Below are 25,379 nucleotides of genomic sequence, written 5' to 3' on the forward strand. Positions count from 1 at the left end.
CACAAAGATACTATAGAACAAATGTCTGAGGAGATTAATGCATATATATCAGATATCAGAATTTCATTACAGCCTATTTTATGCTTCTTAAAATATCTTCTTACTTAAATAACAGCATCTTTATACGGGCACGTTTTTATCCAAAGTGAGAAGTGCATTCATCTCCATTTTTCGAGACATTTTTCGGACATATGTCAGACTTTTCTTCTGCCTTTCTTCAGCCTTAAAGTATCTTGTTGCTTAAATAACAGCATCTTTATACAGGCATGTTTTTATCCAAAGTGAGAAGTGCATTCACCTCCAGAGGAACCAGAGCGAGAAGTCAATAAAAATGATTAGTCCATCATAATCTTGGACCTCTTATGCTTTTGTGCTTTTCCCCTTTCCTTTAGTGGGATATATCATTTTTTTTGTGCATGTAAAAGGTCTGCAAAGTTACATTAGTAACATTAAAACATGTGAACAACCTGGAAATAAGAATAATATGTCCTCTTTAAGAGATTAGATATATGCACTTTCAAAATAAATTGTACTGAGATTTTGTTGTTTTGAAGAAATTCAAAAAATAATGCTTTCCTGAAAATATAATTTATATTTTTGCAAGTTAGTGGTTGTTTGTGGCATGACCACTTATGATAGTTTCCCTGTGTTTTTGTTCATGACATCGCTGGGCTCAAATGTGACTTGGCTGTAAACAAAGTTTAAAATAATAATTGTTTCCCTGCCAAAGTGTTTGGTCAAGTCGAGTGTAAATAAACCGGAGCAGCTCCAACCCAAGCTCCTCTGCTATTGATCCTGTGGGATTTATCAGGGATAATCTGCACTACAGATCTAATATGGCCTGATTCAGACAGACTGGCCGACTAGACGGCAGCAGCATCGTGACCTGCGTTTGAACTCTGGAGGGAGTACAGCGGCTGTTTGCTTCATCCTGCAACTGGCTGCGGTGACAGAAGGAGGAAGCTGGCGAGAGGAGAGAGGAGGAAAGAAACTCACTCTGTTAATTAGATCAGGATACCGGACAGGAAGTTAATTAACACTCTCACACACATGCCCAGTGAGGTTTAAACTGGGAAGCAGTGAAGTGAGAGGAGAAGATGCAGCCTTCAAAGGAACTAAAACAGACAGATAGTCTGACTTGAACTAACCCAATATAACTAAATGTGACCGTCTGAAACCGCCTTCTGTACTGGTTGTCTGGTCAGGAGGAAAATGTGTCTGTTGCTTTAAACTCATTATAGCTTCTGAGAGTAGGTGAGTCTGAAACGATCAGTGCCATCTAAACACACTTACTAAGAGCACGTCCACATTAGGGGTTCAATTGGTAAAAAGCATCTTAAAATGGCGTTAAATGGCTAAAACAGCCTCCTGGAGTGTGTAAATCTTAAAATGTCCATTTTATTTCATCAGAAAATACCTTTTTTGACATTTTTCGGACCTATGTCAGACCTTTCTTCTGCCTTTCTTCTGGCTTTTTAAGGACATTTTTCGGGACATTTTTTCGGAATTTTCTTCGGCCTCCTTTCTGCCTTTTTTTTTAGACATTTTTGGCCTTTCTCAGACATTTTTCTGACTTTTTTCTGACTTTTTTTCGGACATATGTCAGACTTTTCTTTGGCCTTTCTTCTGCCTTCTTTCGGACATTGTCAGACTTTTTTCGTATTAATGTCGGCCTTTTCTTCTGCCTTTCTTCCTCCTTTTTAAGGACATTTTTCAATATTTTTTGGACATTTTTCGGGACATTTTTCAGTCTCAGTAGACAAACAGCGGTCCATGGGCCAAATGTGACTAACGACGTTTACATCAACTTCCATAAATCTACTGCAGATAATTACGTGAACACACGGCTCGCAGGAAAACTCAAAACTTGCGGCTCATGAAAATGACAATGTTGTCGCCTCTGTGCTTCCCACAGCACAAAAATAGTCTACGACATCACACACCTGTGACTCCCAGTGTCACACACAGCTGTGCATTTCACCTGCTCAAACACACACACACACACACACACACACACACACACACACACACACACACATGCACAGTTCATCTCCTTCCTCTCGGACATACTGCGAATTCCATGTTGCACATCGAGGACCGACAGCAAGCAACTCTGTAAACCTGATACCCTTTCAAGTTGTCACTCTCTCACACACACACACACACACACACACACACACACACACACACACACACACACATACTGTACAGTGCATGTACGCTGTTATTGAGATGAGGGGTCGCACTTCATCCTGTCAGTGACAGCAGCGTGTCCTGTCAGTCTGTCATAGCCTACACTGTGTGTGCATGAAGGAAAAAGGTCAGCGTTTACATTGGTACATGTCTGTGTGTGTGTGTGTGTGTGTGTGTGTGTGTGTGTGTAGTCCAGGAATAGCAGCACAGGGGTGCCTGCTTCCTCTGTCTTCCCTCTGCAGGGAGGAAGAATCTACCGTGACCCCCCGGCTTCCATGGCGACCCATCCAGTCCTGACCCTGACATGAAACTCTGGAAAACAGTTGCGGTCTACTTTGGATCTGGTCGGTGATGTCCTCAGTTCAAGACAAAACATATTTATGATGAGACACTTAGTCACAGAGACACACCAGCAAGAAGAGACAGCTAACACACAAAAGCTGTTGATGTTTTGTATGCATGAGGTCACACGTGTGTGTCCACATCTTTCTAACATCTGCACAATAACGTTTACTATACAGACTAATGTATGTTCAGATTATGTAAAGTTTGTCATTAAGGAGGGCTGTTTTCACATTCCTTTGCCCATTTTGTTAGAAATACTGTAACTGTAATGTAACATTAGATCTTTGAGATGTCATGGATAATATGTGGTACTAAAGAACCCTTTGAACCCGAAAAACACTTCTTGAAAGTCTAATAACACTGTCAGAGCTTTTAGACATTCAAAGTGTTGCCATGTTATCCATCAATGCGTCTTAACACAATGACCCTAACTTGCTTCTAACTACAGTCACACATTTTGCAATTAGGGCTGTCAAAGTTAATGCGATAATAACGCATTAACGTTAATTTTAACGCCACTAATTTCTTTAACACATTAACACAACTTGGGATTTTTAGGCTGTGGCAGGCTCAGTTTTAAAGCCAGAGTGAAGATACTGGTATCATATGAAACTAGAAAACCTAAAGAATCCATCGGTGCCAACCATCCCATACTAGGAAAATAACGCTCCAAACTTACGCTACATTTTGGCGAGAAAAAACTGTCATGTTCATTTTCAAAGGGGTCCCTTGACCTCTGACCTTCAGATATGTGAATGTAAATGGGTTCTATGGGTACCCACGAGTCTCCCCTTTACAGACATGCCCACTTTATGATAATCACATGCAGTTTGGGGCAAGTCATAGTCAAGTCAGCACACTGACACACTGACAGCTGTTGTTGCCTGTTGGGCTGCAGTTTGCCATGTTATGACTTGAGCATATTTTTAATGCTAAATGCAGTACCTGTGAGGGTTTCTGGACAGTATGTGTCATTGTTTTGTGTTGTTAATTGATTTATAATAATAAATATATACATACATTTGCATAAAGCAGTATATCTGTCCACTCCAATGTTGATAAGAGTATTAAATATTTGAAAAATCTCCCTTTAAGGTACATTTTGAACGATACAAAATGTATGATTAATTTGCAATTAATTTGGAATTAATCGCGATTAAATATTTTAATTGGTTGACAGCCCTATTGGCAATCCAATTGACTTCTGCATACATAAAACAACTCAACTACACATTACAAGTGACAAAAGAAACAAAACGGCCAGCGTGGCCAACAGCGTGTTGTTAAATAGGACTTGGAACTGGTTACGGCAATTTTTTTTATACGGAACAGAACAGGGTGAAACAAACACATATGATTGGTTGACGCTTCACCACTTTGATTTGTAGCCTTCATGTCACCGGCTTCCATTGAAAATAACTTGCAGCCTGTTGCTGTGTCGCTTATAACGTGAACACAGAATTACTGTAGCAGCAGTGCTGGTGTTTCTCTATTTTCAGATTCATTCTGAAATCCTCACAGGTCGTGTTGAAAACCCATATTGGACAAAGTATGCAGGGTGTTGTCACATCTCTTAAATGTATCTCTTTTTCATCTTAAACTCCTTTGATATTGTTTCTGTGTGGCACCTTTAATGTGTTTGATGTTTGAAAGACGAATCATTTCCGTACGAGACGGGCGGAGTCGACCCCCTGTTTGCACAATAGAAACAGCTGAGTGGTCAGTGAGTGGAGTAAAGTCATTCTCCTCCTCTTTGTTTTGCAACCCCCCCCCCCCACACACACACACACACAAACACACACAAACACACACACACACACACACACACACACACACACACACACACACACAACGTTCAACAACAATAATCCCAGCAGATTACAACAAACGCTAGTGTGTAGTTTTAGGAAAACCATTTGCCTCAGGTCTGACTCATTACTTGGAATTACTGATGATGTAATGCACTTTCTGCATTTTACATAAGAGGGAGAGAAACAGACTAAAATGCATTTTCACAACTAAAATCCACTGAAAGTTCTTAATATTATAATCCAATAGAGATTGCTCTTGTGTTTCTGGTCACAGCCCAGTCGCCAGGAGAAAACTGTTGGCATTGGACGTTTCATTCGGACAGAGCAGGTGACGTAGTTTTAAGAGCAAAAAGAGACACACTGGGCAGGTGGGAGGGGAGGTGGATGGGTCCAACAAACACAAGGCTTTCATCCAGGAGACCGCTGTTCGTGTCACGCTACAATCAGCTGTTCGTTCGTGTCCCGTGTTCACAACGTTCAGTGTCATTTTCCCTGTACAGACGTAGTAGTTTTACCATGTAGTGTGTTGCGTTATTATGTTGCTCGTTATTATTTAAACACATCTTCTTTTTGATCTGTTTCTAACCTTAACATGTAGTTTTGTTGCATAAACCCTAACTAATCGTTTCACAACGTTAACCACGTCGCTTTGTGTTTCTGCTAGCGTGATACAAGGCTGATATGAAATGTATTTATGAAACATATTTTGGTTCAGAAATGTCGCCATTCAACATATCCTGTGTTTTTCAAAACAACGCCAACATTATTTCCGGTGACGGGGTTGCTGATCAACAGTGTATTCAAGGTGACCTCATCTGATTTTAAAGGTGCAATCCATAATCCAAACGTAAACAAAAGGATGACCCCACCATTTTAAATCACCAAACTTCAAATAAAGTTCTTTAATTCACAGAAAAACTCAACTAAATCTAAATGTTTAATGTTTCTGCTAATGGAAAAGGTTTGTTTACTTCATCAATGTCTCTAATTTTTATTTTTTGTCTTTAGTTTAGTTTATGATTACTTGAAAAAAATAAACATTTAATTTATTAAATGATATTTCAGGTTATTATAACGCAGATAGGATTAATCAAACTTTCCCTTTAAGAGCACCCATGGGCGCTCAGGTCTCCTTGCTCCTAATAAGGAGGTGGTGAGTCCTGCCTTCGAGAGGAGAGGAACAGGGGCACAAATATAAGGACCAGAGTCAAGTCAGCCACATGAGAATGTAGACTTCCTGTAAGGAACTTTCAAAGTAAAACTTTAAATCACTTGCGGGCCACATTGTCAGCGTCTTCATGATTACAGAGATATAATGTGAACATAATATCTTAGAAGCAGAGAGTGATACGTGAATGTTTTCTTTTGGTTTCATTTCCAATTTACACAGTTTTATATTATCTTTGGAGTTCGTTTTAATGAAACATATATCTTTTGAATTAATCCATTTTTATTGTCATTAAGCCAACAGTACTTTTTATATTCTATAAATCACTTGAAGTGATGTCAGTCTGATGTAATCACCATACTCGTTTCTCTCATACACATTTAATGTGTTTGCTTACTGCGACAGAGACTCACTTTCACAACATGTTCATGCAAATTCCAATCTATTCTCTTATTTTGTCTTGTGTGGAATCGTTTATCACTGTTGTTGGTGCTGTTTTAATTTAGTGTTATTTATTTATTAGGTATTTATACAAGGAGAACTACTGGAGAGTCATTGGGTTTTTATATATAGCACTTTTAAAGACCTGATGGCTTTTATTCTGCTTTTACTCTGTTAATATCCTGTCGTCCACTTTTGATTGTGCTGCACCATCGCACTTTGTTCACTGTGTTACGTTCTATGTTTGTGATTGTTTTTGTAAGTCTGTCTTTGCACCTTGGTCAACGACATTTCGTTTTAACCGTGTACATTGTATGTGGAAAAATGACAATAAACTTGAACTTGTGTTTGCTACTGTGACTAAGACCCATTTTCACAACATATCCATGCAAATTCCAATCTACTCTTATTTTGAAAGCAAATATCGTCCCGTTTCCGGTATGCATGGGCTTTTCTCCGTGTGACTTGATGTGTGAAACTTCAGGAGGGGAGGCTCTGTTTATGTGTGGATAAAAAGCTGCTCACCGTTCAAAACGCAACCAGAGAGTGAGAAGCAGAAGCAGAAGAACCGGAGAGCAGTGAACAGTGAGACATACAAGGAGGAGCTACCTACCTATAAGAGACACGCTCTTAAATAAGACGGACAGGTTATACTTACAGTCCAGTGAATCGAGAGAGTTTTGCAGCGGAGCGTCCAGACAGAGAATTACGCACAAGCGCGCCGTTCCGTTCCAAGGTGAACCAACTTTTACGCACGGACTAGATTGGAGATGTGAGGAGAATGCTGCATTAGTGATATATTCTACTACGACTCCTGGAGTAAAGTGGATGCATGGAGCACTTTGACACATGTTGATGAATTATTATTATAATATTTTTTTTTAAAATCACACATTTGGAGACATTCTTGGAGTGTATTACCAGAGGCTTATTGGGACGCTGCAGACTTGCGATAATTGCATGGCTGTATTCTGCATTACGCACCTGTCCCACCGTTGACGTCTCTCCTATTGAGAGAGTTTCTTTCCTGGACACAGTCAGACGTCTAGCCTGCGCAGTGAGTCACCAGTGAGCAAACACTCGGACAAGACGCGCTTAAAGGCGGTGACACATTTGGGGATATTTCACAGTGCGTTGACTCGCACGACGACACCGGGACGAGGCTCTCGGTGCAGCCGGAGGGGGGGATTGGACACCGAGCTGCTCAATGCCCAGCCGGTCGCTTGCGGCTCCTCAGGCTGGGCGGCAACATGAGGTCCTGGGTCCTTCTGCTGCTGCTGGCTGCTCTCTCTGCAGCTCGTCTGAGGCTCGGCAGCGCTGAGGTAAGACCAGCAAACACATATGACCTCTAGTCGGTGAGGGGAAACTAACAGGCATGGTTTAAAGGCATGGTTGTACTCAATGACAGGCAATGAAATATTGATTCTAGGATAAAAGCTTTATGATGTAATGGTGGATAAAATGTGGTGCCAAGGTTAATAGTTCACTATCAGAGGAAACACATTTATATAGAATAGAATAGAAAGCTTTATTGTCATTGTATTAAATACAACGAGATTGCCACTTCTGGTCAGTGCTTTAAAACAAATACTTGACAAGACTAAACGAGGTAGATAAAACATATAACAGGTAAAACACACACAGTTATAAAGCAAATAAAAACAGATAAAGTAGATGTAATAAATACATATAAACAGAAGTGTTACACTAGAAGTATAAAATATAAAAATAGATGTAATGTAAACAGAGGTAATTGCACATGAGGTGTATATTGCATCAACGATATTGCATAGACAAATGTATTTTACATTCAGTGTATTAGTATTGCACAGATGTATTGTTTGTTCAGTGTCCGTGTGGCCAAGGGAAAGAAATTGTTAGATCTTGGATATGCTCTTTTACCTCTCTTATGACCCTATGTGAAGACACAACATGTCAATTTTGATCTGCAGCCTCCAATAAATCTCTGTCAGCTCTCTAATAATGAGTGCTGGGCCTCCACGACATCCCTGGACAAGTTGGAGGGAAGATTTCAGTGTGAGAGACAGACTGAAAGAGAAAACTAGAATAGATACTTTGATTAGTCGACTAATTGGTGGTTTTGGTCTTAAGTTGATGAAGATTTCTTTAGTCAATTAGTCGTTTTTTGGTGCCATTTTCATGCTGATTTTCCAATTTCCAAGAAACTTCTGAGCACATCTCTGGTAAACACCAGATTTCAAGTGATGCTTTTGTGTGATTCTTTGTGGAGAAACTCAGTTTTACAGTCGATTAAATCGCTTAGTCGACAAAATCCTATGAGTGTCAGTTGCCTAAGAATTTCTCTGGTAGAGGACTGCCCTACTATGAACCATGAAGTTCAACTGATGGAGATGTTGTTGATCTCTTTCGCTGACCTTTTACTGGCAATAATGAGATCGATTTCCAAAGAACAGAACAACAGGACAAACAGGTTGGAAGTTCATGTTCTGACTCAGATACGTCACACAGACTATGACAGTCATGGGACGATGGAGAACTTCCTTCACTCGTAAGGAGCATTTGACGCACGCCATCCCCCCCACCCTCCCCCCGTGGGGTGGGTTGGTTTGGTGTAACAGTTTAACTGCAGGGCAAAAGACAACGTGTGTGTGTGTGTGTGTGTGTGTGACAGCGTGTACGTCAGTCTATCCAGTTTTCTCTCTGTGACTCTGCAGCTTGTGCCGAATGACGGATCGGTTTCTCTCTGCGGTTCCTTTTCACGTTTCATCACAGTGATTCTCCTGAAGAGTCATAGATAGAGGAGGGAGAGAGGGGGAGGCAGGGCCTTGGCTGTCACACCAGTACATCACACCACACTGAGGTCCTGTTGTCACTCCACCACTGACTGATTTTCTCTGGGATCTATTCTTTCAGCTCACCTTCATGTTTCCACCAGACACTTGTTTCTTTAGCTTGCAGCCAGCAAATGGAAACTTTCAGGTGATCAAATCAACATTAGAAAAGAAAAAAGTCTGCACATTACTCTGTTCATGTGGCTCAAATAATATAATTGTTATGTGCATTTACATTGGTTCTCCTCTGTGCCAATGATGCTTATCCACTTACACCTCATCTAGACACACATGTAACCCACAGTGTTATCTTTCTTAAAAGACACGACTTTTGACATGATGTTGCAAAGTGTCTCACAAGTCCTGCTCGTTCATGTCCCATCTGCAACACTAGTCTGTCATGTTGGTGACGAGCTGTCAGATGACCTCTGTAAAACCCAGCAATGATACAGCATGTTGCGTAGCAATTAGAGCAGCCAGACCTTTAGCCTCTACGGTTAAGATTCAGCAACAAACACGACACAGTTAAGTCTAGATAAAGATAATTACTGGCTCAAAGAAACCAACAGTCTGTTGGTAAGAGATGAGATATGATCCGAGGTCTGTGGTGTCTCACACTTTGTGAGTATGAAAAGTAATGCAGTGTTAGTCGTATATATCGTATTGTATGAAATCCACGTAATCTTGAACCAGGAAGTATAAAGAGTGACAAAGTCTGCGTAGGGAGGCAACGCATCCTCAAACAACAGTTCGTCTGATATGTTACGAAAAAGTTAATCCTCCTTTTTCCTTCATTTTCATACAAATGTCCAGCAACACGTGTCAATTTCCACTCGTTACATGCATACAGTCTTTTCAAAATAATACTTCCGTCTTCACAGGAAACTAGTTAGGTTTAGGCAAGAAAGCTACTTAGTTAGGTTTAGGAAAAGATCGTGGTTTGGGTTAAAATAACTCCGTAAGTGGCGTTACTTAAGTACAAACTTACCTGACAAATAAATCAATGTTGAGTTCTGGTTTCACACGGGACATGAATTACACTCAAATTGATTTTGTGGGATATACACAAATTACAGTGCATTACTTTTAGCTACGAGCGGTGGATGAGACCAGCCTTGAGGAGGTCGGGGTGGATGGGTGGGTCAAAAAACACCTGACTTTCATCCAGGAGACCGCTGTTAGAGTCCCGTTAGGCCTGTTAGTGAAACCACAAGTTTCACACAGTTTGTCATGTAACTTCCGTACTTCAGTTACACCACTTCTGTAGTTATTTTAATCCAAACCATCTTCAATCCACAATCTTTTACTAAACCTAACTATTCCTGTGAAGACAGAAGTTTATTTTGAAAAGACTGTATGCATATAACATGCGGAAATTGACACGTGTTGCTGGACGTTCGTAGGAAAACGCACGAAAAATGAGGAATAACTTTTTGTAAGATATCATACGAACCGTTGTAAGAGGATAAGTGACTCACAGCGTCTCAAAGGCTCCACATCCTGAAGATGGTGGAACTGATGATCGGAGAACTCGTTGACATTCAGACAGTTACATTTCACACAAGATGGTACAAACACTCTGTAGTGTAGCACATTGAGCTGCAGAAGGCAGAAGCTCAGTGCCTTGAACAAGGGCACGTTGGCTGGAAACCGGCTGTTGTTGGAGTTAAACGTGTGTTCCTGAAACCTGCAGGTTATTAATCACGGAGACTCTAGCATGCTCGACTTCATGTGCACGATGAGTTAAACTGCAGCTTACTGTAGCCCGAACATCTTTTGGACAGATGTTTTTATTTAAAACAAAGAACGTATATTGCCAAGAAGTGAAAGTCAATCGATCAGCGCCCAGCAGCAGAGCTATGCTTCCGCCACTTTGGACTGAAAGTGACTACCGGACGCCGGTAATACATCCGCCTACAAAGTGCCGTACAAAAGTAAAACTTAATCATTTTTATTCTCATATTCTAATGAAATGACCTGTGTTGAACAATAAAATAATATAAATATAATAAGCGTTATCAGTCCAAAATGGCAGCAGCAGCTGTTAATAAACACACTGGAGTTTCGTCTCTTTGCTTCTATAGTCTTTGTTTAAAATAACGCTGAGCTGTCATGTGACCTGAGACTCTAATCTTCTTCTTGTCACACGATGTCTAGTCCAGTGACGGAAAAAATGAAGACATCTTTGACGTCTTACTTCTGCCACATCTGTCTGTGGAAAGGTTTGCAGTCACGCTCACACACAGATTATTCAGTAATGTCACTACAGGTTCACTGAGGTTGACATAATCCAGAAAACATGATCATAATTTATTATTTACTGTGCAGCTGCTGCGTCTATGAGCAATCCAATCAAACCTTACTGCTTATACAACGTGTTAACACACACACTCACTCTCTCACACACTCACACGTACACACACACACACACACACACACATACACACACACACACAGTTCATTTTTAAATCCATTTAAACAGATCTGGAGACAGATACAAACACACAAAAGCACTCACACATGAGGTCAGACCTCAACGGTTTCATCATCTGCTGTTCAAATGTTACATCAACACACACTATAACACACACACACACACACACACACATACACACACACACACACAGCTGATTGGTGAGCAGGTTGTAGTCTGACTATTGTCTGTGCGGGTCAGTTTGGATGATGTGCCGCCGACCGGTTTGATCCATTTTACATAAGAACAACAACTAATCTGCCGAGCCGGGGATTTCACAGACTTTGTGTAGCAGTGTGTGTGTCCTTGTGTGTGTGCACACATCTGGGTGCATGGCCGGGTGTAGCTGCGTAAGTGTTAGTGGACATATGTGCTTGTGTTTCTGTGTGTGTGTGCATGTGTGACAGATAGAAAAGCGCAGTGGTGCATAAGAGTATTTGTTAGTAAGCTCCGTGTGGTGCAGTATCAGAGGAAAAATCTATTCAGAGTCCAGTGGACAGTTTGAAATGATGATAATGAGGAATAATAATGAAGAAAGTCATATGGATTGTGGATCACAGTTACTTATTTTTCTAAAAAAGGATAGAAAATAACAAAATCAATAGATGAAAATGATACAGATGTAAAAAAGGTTTGTTAGAATCAGGGCTGTAGAAGTGGAGATTGGTGCTGTCGCTTTATTGTTAGGTTTTAGTTTTTTTAGTTTTAAAACTAATTAAATACTTGCTTATTGTTAAATGCAGAACACAGAAGGGCAACGAGGCACAGCATTGTTTTTCAGCTGCAACGCTTTGGTTGCGTCTGGTCGCTATGAAGGCTGAAGCTCGTATGGAGAGAGGACGGACCCACCGGTCTATCTGTATTCATTTCTCCTCCGTTGTTGTTCAAGACTTGTAGTGACGGTTGGTCTTTGTCCCTCCTCCATTGTGATTGGACGTCCGGGTAAAACGTGACAGTGACGAGCGCAGCATGTTTTCAACTCTCAACCAGAAAAAAAACACCAAACGTGCAGCGGTCAGCGCTGAATAGACACTCAGCGGCTCGTCATGATGCTGGAGTTTATAGCATAAATACACAGCGCTCCCATCGCAAAGAATTTAAAAAGAAAAAACGTGAACACAGCGGTTGCTTGGTCCTTGGCTCGTCAATAGCGCGGTATTGCAATATTGTGGTTATAGCGACAGCCCTAGTGGAAACACAATGTAATATGTGTCAAATGTGTTGCCGTGGTGACATGAATTAAGATAAATCTCATGCACAGTCTGCATGTGAGCATCTCACTGTGTCTGTAAATAAAGACACTTAACGGCTGGAATCAATATCATTTCTGACTTATTTTCAACTTCCTGTAACGCCAAATTACAATAATGATATTCTTAGAAAGCATGGGAAACATTGCAAATGTTTTGCAGATGGTTGACTTGACTTGACAAATATACAATAAATCTAGACCAACTGTTAATGAAGCAGTGAGACTCAAACATGTCTGTGATTGTGCTGCTTCACAGTAAAAGACCTCCAGCGATGCCTCCTCGCATTTAAATTAGACTCCCAGCAGCTGGAAGGCTTTTACTTTGAAGCCCCTGACGATATGGCAGCTAACACTATCAGCTAGCCTGGGATGCTAACTGTTTACTCCAAATGGCCAGTGTTAGTTGAGCCTTTTGGGGCACTTTTGTGATATTGAATCAGTTTGGACTGGACTGTAATATGTTGAAGAGGAAGTCTTACTTAAATGATTATCGAAGTAGTACCAGTTGTTTCAGCTCTTGTGGATCAACGTACATCCTCTTACAACGGTTAGTATGACATCTTACTAAAAGTTATTAATCGTTTTTTGTGCGTTCTCCTACGAAGGTCCAGCAACACGGGTCAATTTCTGCTTGTTACGTGCATACAGTCTTTTCAAAATAAACTTCCGTCTTCACAGGAAACAACTCAGTTAGGTTTAGACAACAAAACTACTCAGTTAGGTTTAGACAACAAAACTACTTAGTTAGGTTTAGGAAAAGATGGCGGTTTGGTTTAAAATAACTACTGAAGTAGCGTTACTTTAGTACAGGAGTTACGTGACAAGTAAATCAACGTTGACTTCTGGTTTCACACGGGACATAAACAGCGGTCTCCTGGTGAAAGTCTGGTGTTTTTTGACACCTCTCTTTATACTTCCTGGTTCACGTGGATTAAATACAAATTGATTCCTTGGGATATATACGAATTACAGTGCATTACTTTTCATGATATAGCTACGAACGTCGAGCTGTGTTTGTGCTTATTGTGGACGTTCACATTGCCGTTATATAGAAGAACTCCCTGAGGGTTTCAGAGCCTTTTGGTGGTGTTACTCCTCACTCAGCCCTCAGACTTCCTCCTCTTTTCTTTCCTCCCGTCTGCTCCTCTCCTCTGTCGTCTTTCCATCCATCATCTGTACCCTCCTCTCTGCAGCCGGGTGGGAATCTATCTGTTCTGCTGGTGTGTGTGTGTGTGTGTGCAGCGCGTTAATGCGACAGTGTGTTGGCCCTCTGCCATGTCTCTGATAAAAGAAGGTGTGTGTTGTGACAGCGGGGCGTGATTGTGAGTCACCCGTCACACATTCAGAGTTTGTGTGCGTTTACTTTTCGAGTCTGCGTCTCTCTTTGATAACATGTTTGTATATTTAAGACTGTGTGTGTGTGTGTGTGTGTGTGTGTGTGTGTGAGAGAGAGTCAGCTGGCCACATAATTACATTCCATTACATTCACCTTTCTCCTCAAACATTCCTTACAATCTCTTTGCCTTCCAGGCTTCCTTCAAGGCCCCATGCTGTGTGTGTTTTTGCACAAGCGTGCGTGTGTGTGTGACCTGCTTGTAGATCGTGACATCCTACCAGACAATCTCGACCCTAAAGAGCTTATAGCTACGCAAACTCACGCAGTGTAAGATATGAAAAATGCCAAACTTTTCATAAAAACATTTACAAGCTTCACAGAGACGGAAAACATCAAAGTTAATGCAAATTTGTTTTAATGCCATTAAATTCTTTGACACATTAATGCAACTTTGGATTTTTAGTTTGCAGCAGGGTCGGTTTTAAAGCTAGAGTGAAGATACTGGCATCATATGAAACTAGAAAACCTAAAGAATGCATTGGTACCAACCGTGTCATACTAGCTTGTCGAGAAGGAGGCTAAATACTAGGGCTGGGACGATTCACCTATCTCCCGATTCGATACTATCACGATACTTGGGTGCCGACTCGATATGTATTGCATTCGATATTACGATTTATTGTGATTTTTATTGTGATTTATTTGTGAAATTTAATTTTCAGCACGTATGTAGTCAGAGATGTCCTGAAGTCTTTTTCATTTCGGCTCATTGTGGTTTGTTTTGGTTGATGAATACAGAACGGATATGACGTCACGTCACTCAGACTACAACAATAAAAGCGCTAACTTCCTTCTACCTTCATTTGACTACTACTGTATTAACGTGGTTGACACAACGTGAGGTTGTATTTATTTATAAACGTGCGACAATTTCAGACGAAAAATACGGACTTGGTGTGCAAAGACGTTCAGATGGCAAATAAGGAACTTGATGTCAGATCCATTCTGGGAGATTCAGCTCTTCTGCTTAAACCACTATTATTAGCTTGTTGTCCAGTTCTTGGGCCTTTTTTTAAACCAGCAGTTTGTTGTTTTGAGGAACTACTTCATGTCTGTGTGCTCCACTCTCTAATTTCTCTAATGTGTGTGTTTCTGCACATGATAATGATAGCATGTTGCTGAGTGAAAACTGTCTCTGTGTGTGAGTGTGTGTGTGCGAGGCTCTCTGGACAAATTGGGCGGACAGTTAAGTGGTTAAGCATCTGTATGTGAACTGGAAAAGAGGGGGCGAGTGTGTGTGTGTGTGTGTGTGTGTGTGTGTTTGCTTAACTAGGTCAGCCAATGGCTCGTGAAAGTCATCCAGGTGTCCTGAGCCGCCGCCGCCGCCGCCCACAAAGCAGACATACAGAGAAGAGGGGAACTAGATGAAAAATTGACTTAGAGACAGACATAAAATGATAATAAAAAGGCTCAACAATAAGGATTGCCCACTTACCCGGGGCAAGTAAAATACCACTTTCTTGCAAAAAAGAAAAATAATTAAACGCATTGTTTTTTCCCGGATCTGATGATGGAAGTAGCTAAGGAGTGAGCCCTCTCGTTTCCTTCTCATCTCCGTTGAGAGATGCACATGCTCAGTACTGATCTGGCGCTCGTGAGAAAATGGCGGCGGGTAAAGACAAAGTTTATGAGCTAAAGCGCAAGCGAGCATTTCAATTATCCTGGAAACAGGAGTTTAGTTGGGTGGCGTCAGAGGATGAAGGCGAAACTCCAGATTCACTAACTTAAATAAAGATAAAACACGACAATTAACTTTGGTCTTTGTTGTTGATAACCACTAATAAATAAAACTATTTCTATAGATAAAATATGAAAATATTAACATTGAACGCTGTTTTAGATCCAAAACCTCCAAAAAATGAACAAAAATAAAATCCTAAAAAATATCCATGTCTTCTGTTTTAAAGATTGCATGTACCATCAGTTTGAAATCTTATGTGTCAGTATAAGAAATTGTATATTGAGATATTCGTAAAGTACATTTTCTGGTGTTCAGAGATCAATCACCACGACATTCCTGTAAATCCTATATTGTCAGACCAGTTTATTGATTGGTTACATCGTCTTATAGTCTATAGTATGTAGTCATATCGCCCGATTACTCTGTGTGGTATTCTTGGTAATGACGAAGAAATGCAGCTGTATCAGATTTTCTCCTAGAATGGTTGTTCCAGAAGAAGTGCATCAAAATTTGTATACATCCCATGAAATCAATGCGTGTTTAATACAAAATACAAAATGCGACAAAGTGCGTGAAGCAGGTGACTAAACATCCAATGAAGTTCCCGCTCCACCGGAGAGACTAAAATTAGCAGCAGACAAAAACATTCGATCTTTGAGGAGCGACAAAGAGACTGTAAATTAAGACATGGAACAAACCTAAATGCCATATGTGCATCTCTTTTTCCACATTGTTTTTGTTCAGTCGACGTTTGACTGACCCTTTTTGAATGATTTAATCTCGTTGCAGCCTCTTCTTCTGCAGTGGTTTAACGGCATGTGACTGGAGATTAGCGGGAAATTGATGCAGGATTAAATGCAGGTGTTGCAGATCATCATTTTAATCTCCATCATGTTATCACATTAACTGAGCCGCGGTTGTCCAGTATAATCGCTCTCATTTATAGCTTGATTTTACCCCTCAGATTATAACGGTAGTAGTGCAGTAGAAACCTAGTTTGAGTGTTACAAGAAAGTAGGTTTGGTTTGGGCTAATATTATACATTTTATATTATATTATTTATTATACAAGTTATATATTCAATCAAACAATCCAGGTATCATAAAACTTGAATGCAGAAAGTGATCAGACTGTTGATGCTCCTGATCATTTTAATGGAAAAATCATGTCAGTAATAGAGTTGGCACATCACACTTTATTTCCCATTAAAATCAAAGGGAGCATCTACAGTGAACTGAAGCCGTTATATCGCTGTCTTCGAAGCCACCAGACTCCATTCACAAAAACAGTAATTTAACCTCTCAGAACACGGGAGTTTCTGGTCTACCGCTGCATCGATCGGTTAGTCTGTTTGTGTTATTGTGTGACTTTATGATCTGAACTAACGTGGCGTCCACAGCAGTATTTTAGCTTAGCTTCCTGTCGGTACTCCTGTCTGCTTCTCCAAACTGGGAGCACGCCGACCGCCATCTAAGTTACTGTATGTAACGTTAATACACTGACTATAAGGATGCATATATATACTGTCAAGTAGCAGCGTCGTCATGCAGAAACCTCCGTCAGGTCACGATGTGGGAAAAAGTTTTTAGAAGACTTGAAGGGAAAATAACATTTTGACGCTAAAACATTATTTGATTGAAATTTGAATGTTTTTATTTGACTATATAAGGAACACCATTGGGAAGACACAGAATGATATAAAAACCTCAAAACACTAAATAATAATGGACCCACCCTTTAAATATATAATTCCTCTGACTAGCTGTAAGATCAACACTTACATGTTGTATCTTGATGGAAGTGAGAAAATGAATGCTTTTACTTTTCTCTCCTTTATCCAAAACTATTTTCTTCTCACATTCTCAACACACCCTAATTTGTTTTGGCCTCCTTCTGGCATGTGGCTATTTTAAATGGTGTTCCAGCCGCTCTGAGATCGTATCAACTAACAGCCAACCAAAGACTACAGGACGCTGAGTAATCTGCCTCTGATCTCCATAAAGAAACCACACGAGTCCTTCCTTAAAACCAAAACACTGGATCCGTAAAGAATCCCTACAACGCCGTTCCTTAAAAGTTCATCAATTATCCTCTTATTTAATAACTGATTTTACAGTTAACTTTTATGTTCTTTGATTGATGATTTCACAATAAATGCTTGACCTAATCTGTGATTCAACACAAGATATTGACCTTTTTCTTGATGTCTGGTGCTAAAACATGTTAAACTGAGAGAATGAGGGTGTGGTAGAGAGAGGCTAGTTTCCTGTATTAACAACGGGAGCAACTGCGGTGTTTGTGGGTAAACAGACGGGGGAGAGAGTGACAACAGCAACAACAAACACCAATCACAACCATCATTTCCTTCCTCTGCAGGAGGCAGTGAAACTGGAGCAAGTGTTGACTGGAGAGAGATGAGATATTATACATCAGCCCGTCTCGCTCCCCCCTTCACACTTTCTCTTTTGATTTTCCAGGATTACATGAACTTTGTAAAAACAAGTCTTGCAAAGATTTATAAAAATATCATTCTGTGCTTATGTAACTTTTAGAGATATTTGCATATCAGTGAATGCATTTGAGCACAAATACAAAAACAATGTGACAATGGAGTTTTTTTTAATTGATGGGGACCACCTGAATGCCCCATCTAACAACAGATGGTGCACAATGGTGCATTTCTTAGACCCTGCCGGTCCATTATGATGTATTTGTTCTAGAAATGCTGATTTAAAGGGGACATATCATGAAAAACTCACTTTTTCAGTGCTTGTTCACGTCCATCTGGGTATCTGGAGTTCCTACCAACCCACAAACTGTGAAATAGGACGATCCTATGTAACATGCAGTCTCATTAGAATATACTGCCCACAGCTTGAGAACTGCCTTTGCACCATATTTTTCTCTCAAGCCAATCAGAGCACACTGGGCTTTTTAAAGAGAACATTAAAGCATGTAAACATGTTCTAGTAGAAACCCAAAATACAAGTATGAACCTGGAAATGAGCACAATATGTCTCCTTTCAGGCTGTTCTCATACACTGTACGAAAAGTAATGCTCTGTAATTGGTATATAAAATGCATCAACTGTTTGTTGATGTGTCTCCACAGGGTGATCCTCTGCCTTCGTCGCTGGTCGACCTGGTGAGGAACTCTCCCATCTCCTCTGTGGACGACCTGAAGCTACTGCTGCAGCTGGAGACCAACGCAATAGGTACTAATGACCACACACAGACATACACACACACAGAGACACACACATACACAGACACACACACATACTAATAACAAAGACGTGGAGGAGGGAAGCGTCTACAGAGGCCTGAAGAGATAGGAATGCAGCAAGGGAGAGCATCAGCAGCCAGGGACCATGTTAAGGCAATATTTACCCGAGACAGCAGCAAGAATGATGAAGCAGCTTTATAATGACGGGTACTCACTACACGAGAGTCAAGCTGATTTTGGGCCTGATTCCTCCCGACCATTGTCAGTAAAGCCCTGATCGTTTGATGGTTCTAAAGATTATCTCTCCAGATATTCCTGTGGTGTGAGGTATCATAAATATTAAACATGTTCAGTATTTACGATGGGATCTCCTGTTGTGTGTGCGGGGAACCCCGAAGACAGCCGATGACGCCGTCACGTGGGAAAGAACGATAGCCAATAGTGCTAAACGTGAAGCATAAAGTAGTAGTAAGATGGAGCTCAGAAATGGAGGACCAACTTATTGATTTGTGGCAACAACACGAGTGTTTATTTAACGTGTCTCCATGACTTCATCCATCCATCCTTCGTCAATTTTCAGTACAAAGTAAGAACTAACATCTCTAATTCTCCCCGCCCGTCGTCCCACATGTTTGTTTACACTAAAGTCACGTTTGATCACGAGAGATTTTGCAAGATTTCTTTCTTAGTGTGTGCTGCTGTTTTGACCAAATCGTTGCTCTCCACACACTACAGGAACAAAATGTCGTTATGTGTGGAGTCTCTCACATTTTCAACATCTGGTAAGATTTGAAAAATCTTTTAGGAGAGAGAGAGTAGCTGTGACCTCGGTGTGTTTTGGACAAACTGAGACAGAGAGAGAGAGAGAGAGAGAGAGAGAAACTTCCAGCTCACAAGGTCACTGCATTGTTCTCCTGCTCTGGATTCCTCTCCAAGTTTTGAAATATGGATGTGTGTGACAGAAACAGACCCCCCCCTTCTCTCTCTACGCCTCCAACCCCAAAACAGAGTCCAAACAAACAGTCAGACGCCTACACAACTAGCTTGGCAGCTTGATTAAAAAATTCATTAATCTTATCCCTCAGAAGAACCAAGTCACACATACATATATTAATAGACAGCCTCTTTGATCACTCCATATGCATAAATCACACGGTGACATAACAGCGACCACAGAGAGGAACCAACAGAGGGAAGGATCCTCAGAAACAGGCCACGAGGAAGTGACTCACACTGGAGTTTTTTTAATCAAGAAACTTTTTGTTTTTTAGTTTCGGTGCAAGTTTATGAAGGGTCTGAGTACGAGGCAGCAGATGAATGATTTATGTGATGGATCTGTGTGTTGTCATCATTAGCGTTCTGTTCGTGGTCATATTTTGTTGCTTGTCATCAGAAATTTAACTTCATCTGTAGTTCATTTGTAGCTTCCTCTACTTGAGATAACTTCTTTTTTGCAATTCTGTCATCTCCCCTGCAGCCCTGCATTGTGTTTTATAACACTCATTTGAAAAGATTTACTGGACATATACTTTAACAGAATTAAATGGGTCACATGTTAATACACGAAAGAGGAAGGAAGGAGTCTCACAAAACATGTTGGCACAGATCAATGCTCAGATGAAATTAGAAAGTAGCTTCTGAGAACAATAAGAGACCGTTCTCTTTCTGCACCATGCAGTTAATTAGGGCCAATAGGCAACCGAATGACACACACGCACGCACGCACGCACGCACGCACGCACGCACGCACGCACGCACGCACGCACGCACGCACGCACGCACGCACGCACGCACGCACGCACGCACGCACACACACACACACACACACACACACACACACACACACACACACACACACACACACACACACAGTGACCAAAAGCAATCTGCACCAGGGATATAATTAGGACTACGGGGCAACCGTATGAAATAACAACATATGTAAGAGTGCAAACACGCACACTCACAGAGTCACACATGAGCTATATTTAACATCTCATATCTCTCCTCAACAGTATTCTTGACAGCGCCGGGACAAATTGCGGCAGAAAATAGCCTAATTGTTTTAGTGGGAGGAGAAAAAAATGGCTTCCTTTGTGCAGTGAACAATGAGCTTTGCTAAAAACTGCCCCAGCAGCCTCATAGGCTTTACACATTTCTGTCATTGCTTGTAGAAGTGCTGCCCTGTTTCAGATAAAAGTTGACTTTATTGACTCTGTGTTTGTGTTTTTGTCCCTCTCCCTTCTAATCTCCACTCCTCCTCTTTTTTTTTCTGCAGAAGAGGAAGAAGACGAGCATGATATTCTCACAAACCACACCCGTGGCCGATACACTAGAAGTCTTGGTAGGTTTCCGCATCTATTTGTGTCCCTTCCTGTGTCTTTTTCTATCCGTCCGCTTCTGCCATCTGTCTCTCAACACTTCTTGTCATTCCGACCAAACTCCCTGTCTCTTATTCTCGTCTCCCTCTCCTCTCCTCCCCTTCCAGTGGAGGCGCAGCCAGCCCAGCAGGCGGCGTGTAAAATTCGGACGGAGGTGATGGAGGTGACGAGGTCCATGCTGGACCGCAGCAACGCCAACTTCATGTTGTGGCCGCCCTGCGTGGAGGTGCAGCGATGTTCGGGCTGCTGCAACACCAGGGTGCTGCAGTGTGTCCCCACCGTCACCTCCAGCAGATACCTGCAGGTACCCGCTGCACACACAGCTGCCATGAAGGAGCTTTAGGCTACATCCACACTAATATGTTTTCATTTTAAAACGCATTACGTTTATGCCTAGCGTCCACACTACTCCGGCGTCCTCAAGCCCGTAAAACGGTGACGTTTAAAAAACGCTGCTGACCCTTTTTTTGTTTTAAAACTCCGGGGTTGTTTCTGAGCACAAAAACTCAGAAGCTTCAAAAAGCTCTGTGTTTTTAATACGATAGCCTCGAGTGATGATCTGCACACTTGGGCAATTGTTGCAAGTGAATATGCAGAACCTGATTCTTTACATGATGTAACTTTGAGAACAAGTACTTCAACGAAAATTACACAGTAGAAGACTTGGCATAAAACAACCAATCAAATTGCTCTGCTGCTTGTTGCAACATGCACAGCAACAGTATGTTCAGTGAAGTGAAACAAAACAATCATCATTGATTATAGTTTGCATGGTTTCTGTGGTATATTTCATCATGTCTGGACCGAGCCCCCAGGAAGAGCGCCACACTTTGTGGCCAAACGGCGGTACGACAACTTCCGTGTCCGTCACGTGATGCTATTGGGCCCAAAAAGGCTTTTCCCCATAGACTTACATCGGGAAAGAGACGTCTGTAAATTCAACCAAACAGGAAGTCAGATATTGTTTGCTGATGTTTTTGTTCTTTCTGCTTCTTCAGGTGATAAAGATCCAGTACATCAACAGGAAAGCCCACTACGACAAAGCCATCATCTCAGTGGATGACCACGTCAGCTGCAGGTGCCAGCCTCCCTCTTCTTCCTCCTCGTCTGTTCCAATCCCTCGCTCCCCCATTCAGAGCAACCCCAACCCACCTCCTCCACCACCTCAGCAGCCACCCCCATCCTCCCACCTTCCCCTGCCCCTCCCCCGGGCCGTCCATCCAGCTCCGCCAAAGACTCACGCTTCCAAGGCCGACCTCCATCGCCACGACGACCTGAAGCACAACCAGCAGCGCTACCACCCCGAGGAGCGTGAGCCGGTGGCGAGGCAGTGGCAGCAGGGCAGCTACACCCAGCTGGTGCACTGGACGCAGCCCAGGGTGCACCAGCCGATCGCCGGGGTGCTTGGGCCAGTCAGCGGCTGGCCGTCTGAAGCGAGGGCGGAGCATAGCGTCATGGGAGGTACACCGCAGGTCGGGCACGGGAGCGGGAATGACGGGAGCAGGGAGGAGAGCGGCGTGCATGTAGCAAACAGCGGTGGGGAAGTGCAACATCCTGATCACATGCAGAGGCAGCAGCAGTTGCTGCAGCATCAGCAAAGACAGCAGTTTCAGCAGCAGTATCAGTTTCATCATCAACCGCGTTATCCACAGCAGGACCAAGAGCTGAGGACACAACATCTGCTCAACACTCCCCAATCAGACAGCGCCTCTCTGCCTGACAGCCCAACCCAGCCAAACCCCACCCCTCCTATGAGCACCCATCAGAAAGACTCAGTGACCAGCCAAAAAATCACAGAGGTCACAAAACACACACAGACTGAGACTGTAACAACCAGTCAGAAAGAAGGGACCGGGAGGGAGGAGAGTGGGTCGGCTATTAGCGGGGACTCGGCCGGGGCAGAGCTGGCCAATCAGAGGAAGGAAAAAGACTCAGAACTGACCAGCGGGGTCAGTCATTTAACGGAGGAGGAGAGGAGACAGAAAGCTCTGGAGATGATACAGAGGGAGACTCATCTTCATCCACATCATCCTCAGCAGAGACCAAAGCCGACCACATTTAAAACAGGTACCGCTCAGCTGTGTGAGAATGTGTGTTAGTGTGAATGAAAGATGGTTCTAAACATTACTTTTGCTGAATGTATTTTTATATCAGGTGGTCCAAAAATGACAGATTGGACCTTTAAGTTATGAAAGAGGCAGTTCAGTGATTTTTCCTTAAACCTGCAGTAGGCAGTATATTTTTGGCATCATTGGGCTTCCATAACAACATTTCAGCATATTTTAATTCAAGAGTTCTGAGAGATAACTAGACTTCTGCACCTCCTCATGGCTCTGTTTTCAGGCTTTAGAAAATCTAGCTTGTGACGGGAGACTTTGACCAATCACAGGTCATTTCAGAGAGAGAGCGCGTTCCTATTGGCTGTGCTCCCGCTGGTGGGCGGCACTTGGTATTTACTTAAATTATCTCAACATGGTCACAAACTTTCTCATTTTACAGCTAAACAATGCACTACAAGATGCTTCTGAACACATCTGAGGAAAGAAATAGACATTACAGTAACAGAATATTGATTCATATTTGATCAGCACTGCCTAGTTTGACCGTTTGGTCTGAGTTCGCCAGTTCAGAGACGGCAAGGCTCCAGCTCAGCTCTGCAACTTGCGATTTGTAGGTTGTAATGGGCTCAGTTTTAAAGCTAGAGTTAAGATACTGGTATCATATGAAACTAAAAAATTGAAGGTATCCATTGGCAACCATGTCATACTAGCTTGTCGCAAAGGAGGCTAAATAACGCTCTAAACTTGCGTTAAATTTTGGCGAGGAAAAACTGGCATGGCCATTTTCAAAATGAGTCCCTTGACCTCTGACCTCCAGATATGTGAATGTAAATGGGTTCTATGGGTACCCACGAGGCTCCCCTTTACAGACATGCCCACTTTATGATAATCACATGCAGTTTGGGGACAAGTCATAGTCAAGTCAGCACACTGACACACTGACAGCTGTTGTTGCCTGTTGGGCTGCAGTTTGCCATGTTATGATTTGAGCATATATTTTATGCTAAATGCAGTACCTGTGAGGGTTTCTGGACAATATTTGTCATCGTTTTGTGTTGTTAATTGATTTCCAATAATAAATACGTACATACATTTGCATAAAGCATCGTATTTGCCCACTCCCATGTTGATAAGAGTTTTAAATACTTGACAAATCTCCCTTTAAGGTATTAATTGCAATTAAATATTTTAATCAATTGACAGACAGAGTAACGTTTCACTAGGCAGACACAAAGCTGACAACCTTGCAGCTAAACTAAATGGTGTGGTGGAGACTTTTACTTGGAAAGTGGCTGCATGTGTCCGGAACAATAAACGCAGCATTGGGCTGCTAACTCTCCCAGACGGGTGAACTGGGGACTCGTTTGTTGTGCTTATACACTGCAGCTGGCGCACTGCTGAATGCAACGCACTAACTTTGTCGGTTAATGGTTATTAATCGGTGAACGAGGGTCGGCCCCTATCTCAAAGCGCTTTACACTACATGTCAGCATTCCCATTCACACATTCAGACACTGATGGCACAGTCTTCGGTAGCAATTTGGGGTTCAGTATCTTGCTCAAGGACACTTCGACATGTGACCGGAGGAGTCGGGGATCAAACCACCGACCCTCCGATTGGTGGACGACCTGCTCTACCCTCTGAGCCACAAATCATTTGTTAATCACTAACAAATACTTAGAATAATATAGTATATAATATGTTATATGCGAGACGGAGGGAGGGGGCAACCACTGCTATGTGTATGTCATGTGTGTACTGTCTCTGTGTTAGAGACATGTCTCCTATTTGAGCTTTTAATATATGAGAGAATCAATGGGCGAGTTTCCCAGACAGGAAGCAGCCCACCGTACACGCATGACTAAACATCATGGCCACATGTGTCCTGCTATTCTTCCTCGGCCCCCCGAGAGCTGAGACTTCCCACTGCTCCATGTTTGACTCAAACCTGCAGGGCTTCATTATGCAGACTTCAAGGTTATCAGCTGCCCTTCAGAGTGCAGTCAGAGCCACTACAGGAGCTATTCCTTCTATCTAGCGTTCTTCTATCCTGCTCTGTGTTTTTGTTGTTTGTTTATGGTCCTCCAGTAACAGTATCGAGTCCTTAAGATGAACTGCTTTCATGATCAATATTGACTG

At 42.0% G+C, this 25,379-nt stretch overlaps 1 protein-coding gene and 1 long non-coding RNA gene across 2 annotated transcripts in view; one reads left to right on the forward strand and one right to left on the reverse strand.

The window, feature by feature from the left end:
- LOC119484713 lies at positions 1-14,012 on the reverse strand. Its single transcript, XR_005206103.1, has 3 exons — positions 13,030-14,012; positions 10,028-10,032; positions 1-10 (listed from the first exon to the last, which is right to left on the reverse strand). It is a non-coding gene; the product is annotated as an uncharacterized LOC119484713 (long non-coding RNA).
- si:ch211-79m20.1 (bromodomain-containing protein 4) overlaps positions 6,488-25,379 on the forward strand; it is a 21,536-nt gene continuing 2,644 nt past the window's right edge. Inside the window, exons 1-5 of the mRNA XM_037763686.1 lie at positions 6,488-7,280; positions 18,685-18,787; positions 21,077-21,142; positions 21,287-21,483; positions 22,178-23,246. Coding sequence (XP_037619614.1) covers positions 7,209-7,280; positions 18,685-18,787; positions 21,077-21,142; positions 21,287-21,483; positions 22,178-23,246 — 1,507 coding nt within the window. The 5' untranslated portion in view covers positions 6,488-7,208. The remainder of the gene's footprint in view (positions 7,281-18,684; positions 18,788-21,076; positions 21,143-21,286; positions 21,484-22,177; positions 23,247-25,379) is intronic.

The sequence above is a fragment of the Sebastes umbrosus genome, chromosome 3, assembly GCF_015220745.1.
Source record: "Sebastes umbrosus isolate fSebUmb1 chromosome 3, fSebUmb1.pri, whole genome shotgun sequence".
Taxonomy (NCBI): Eukaryota; Metazoa; Chordata; class Actinopteri; order Perciformes; family Sebastidae; genus Sebastes; species Sebastes umbrosus.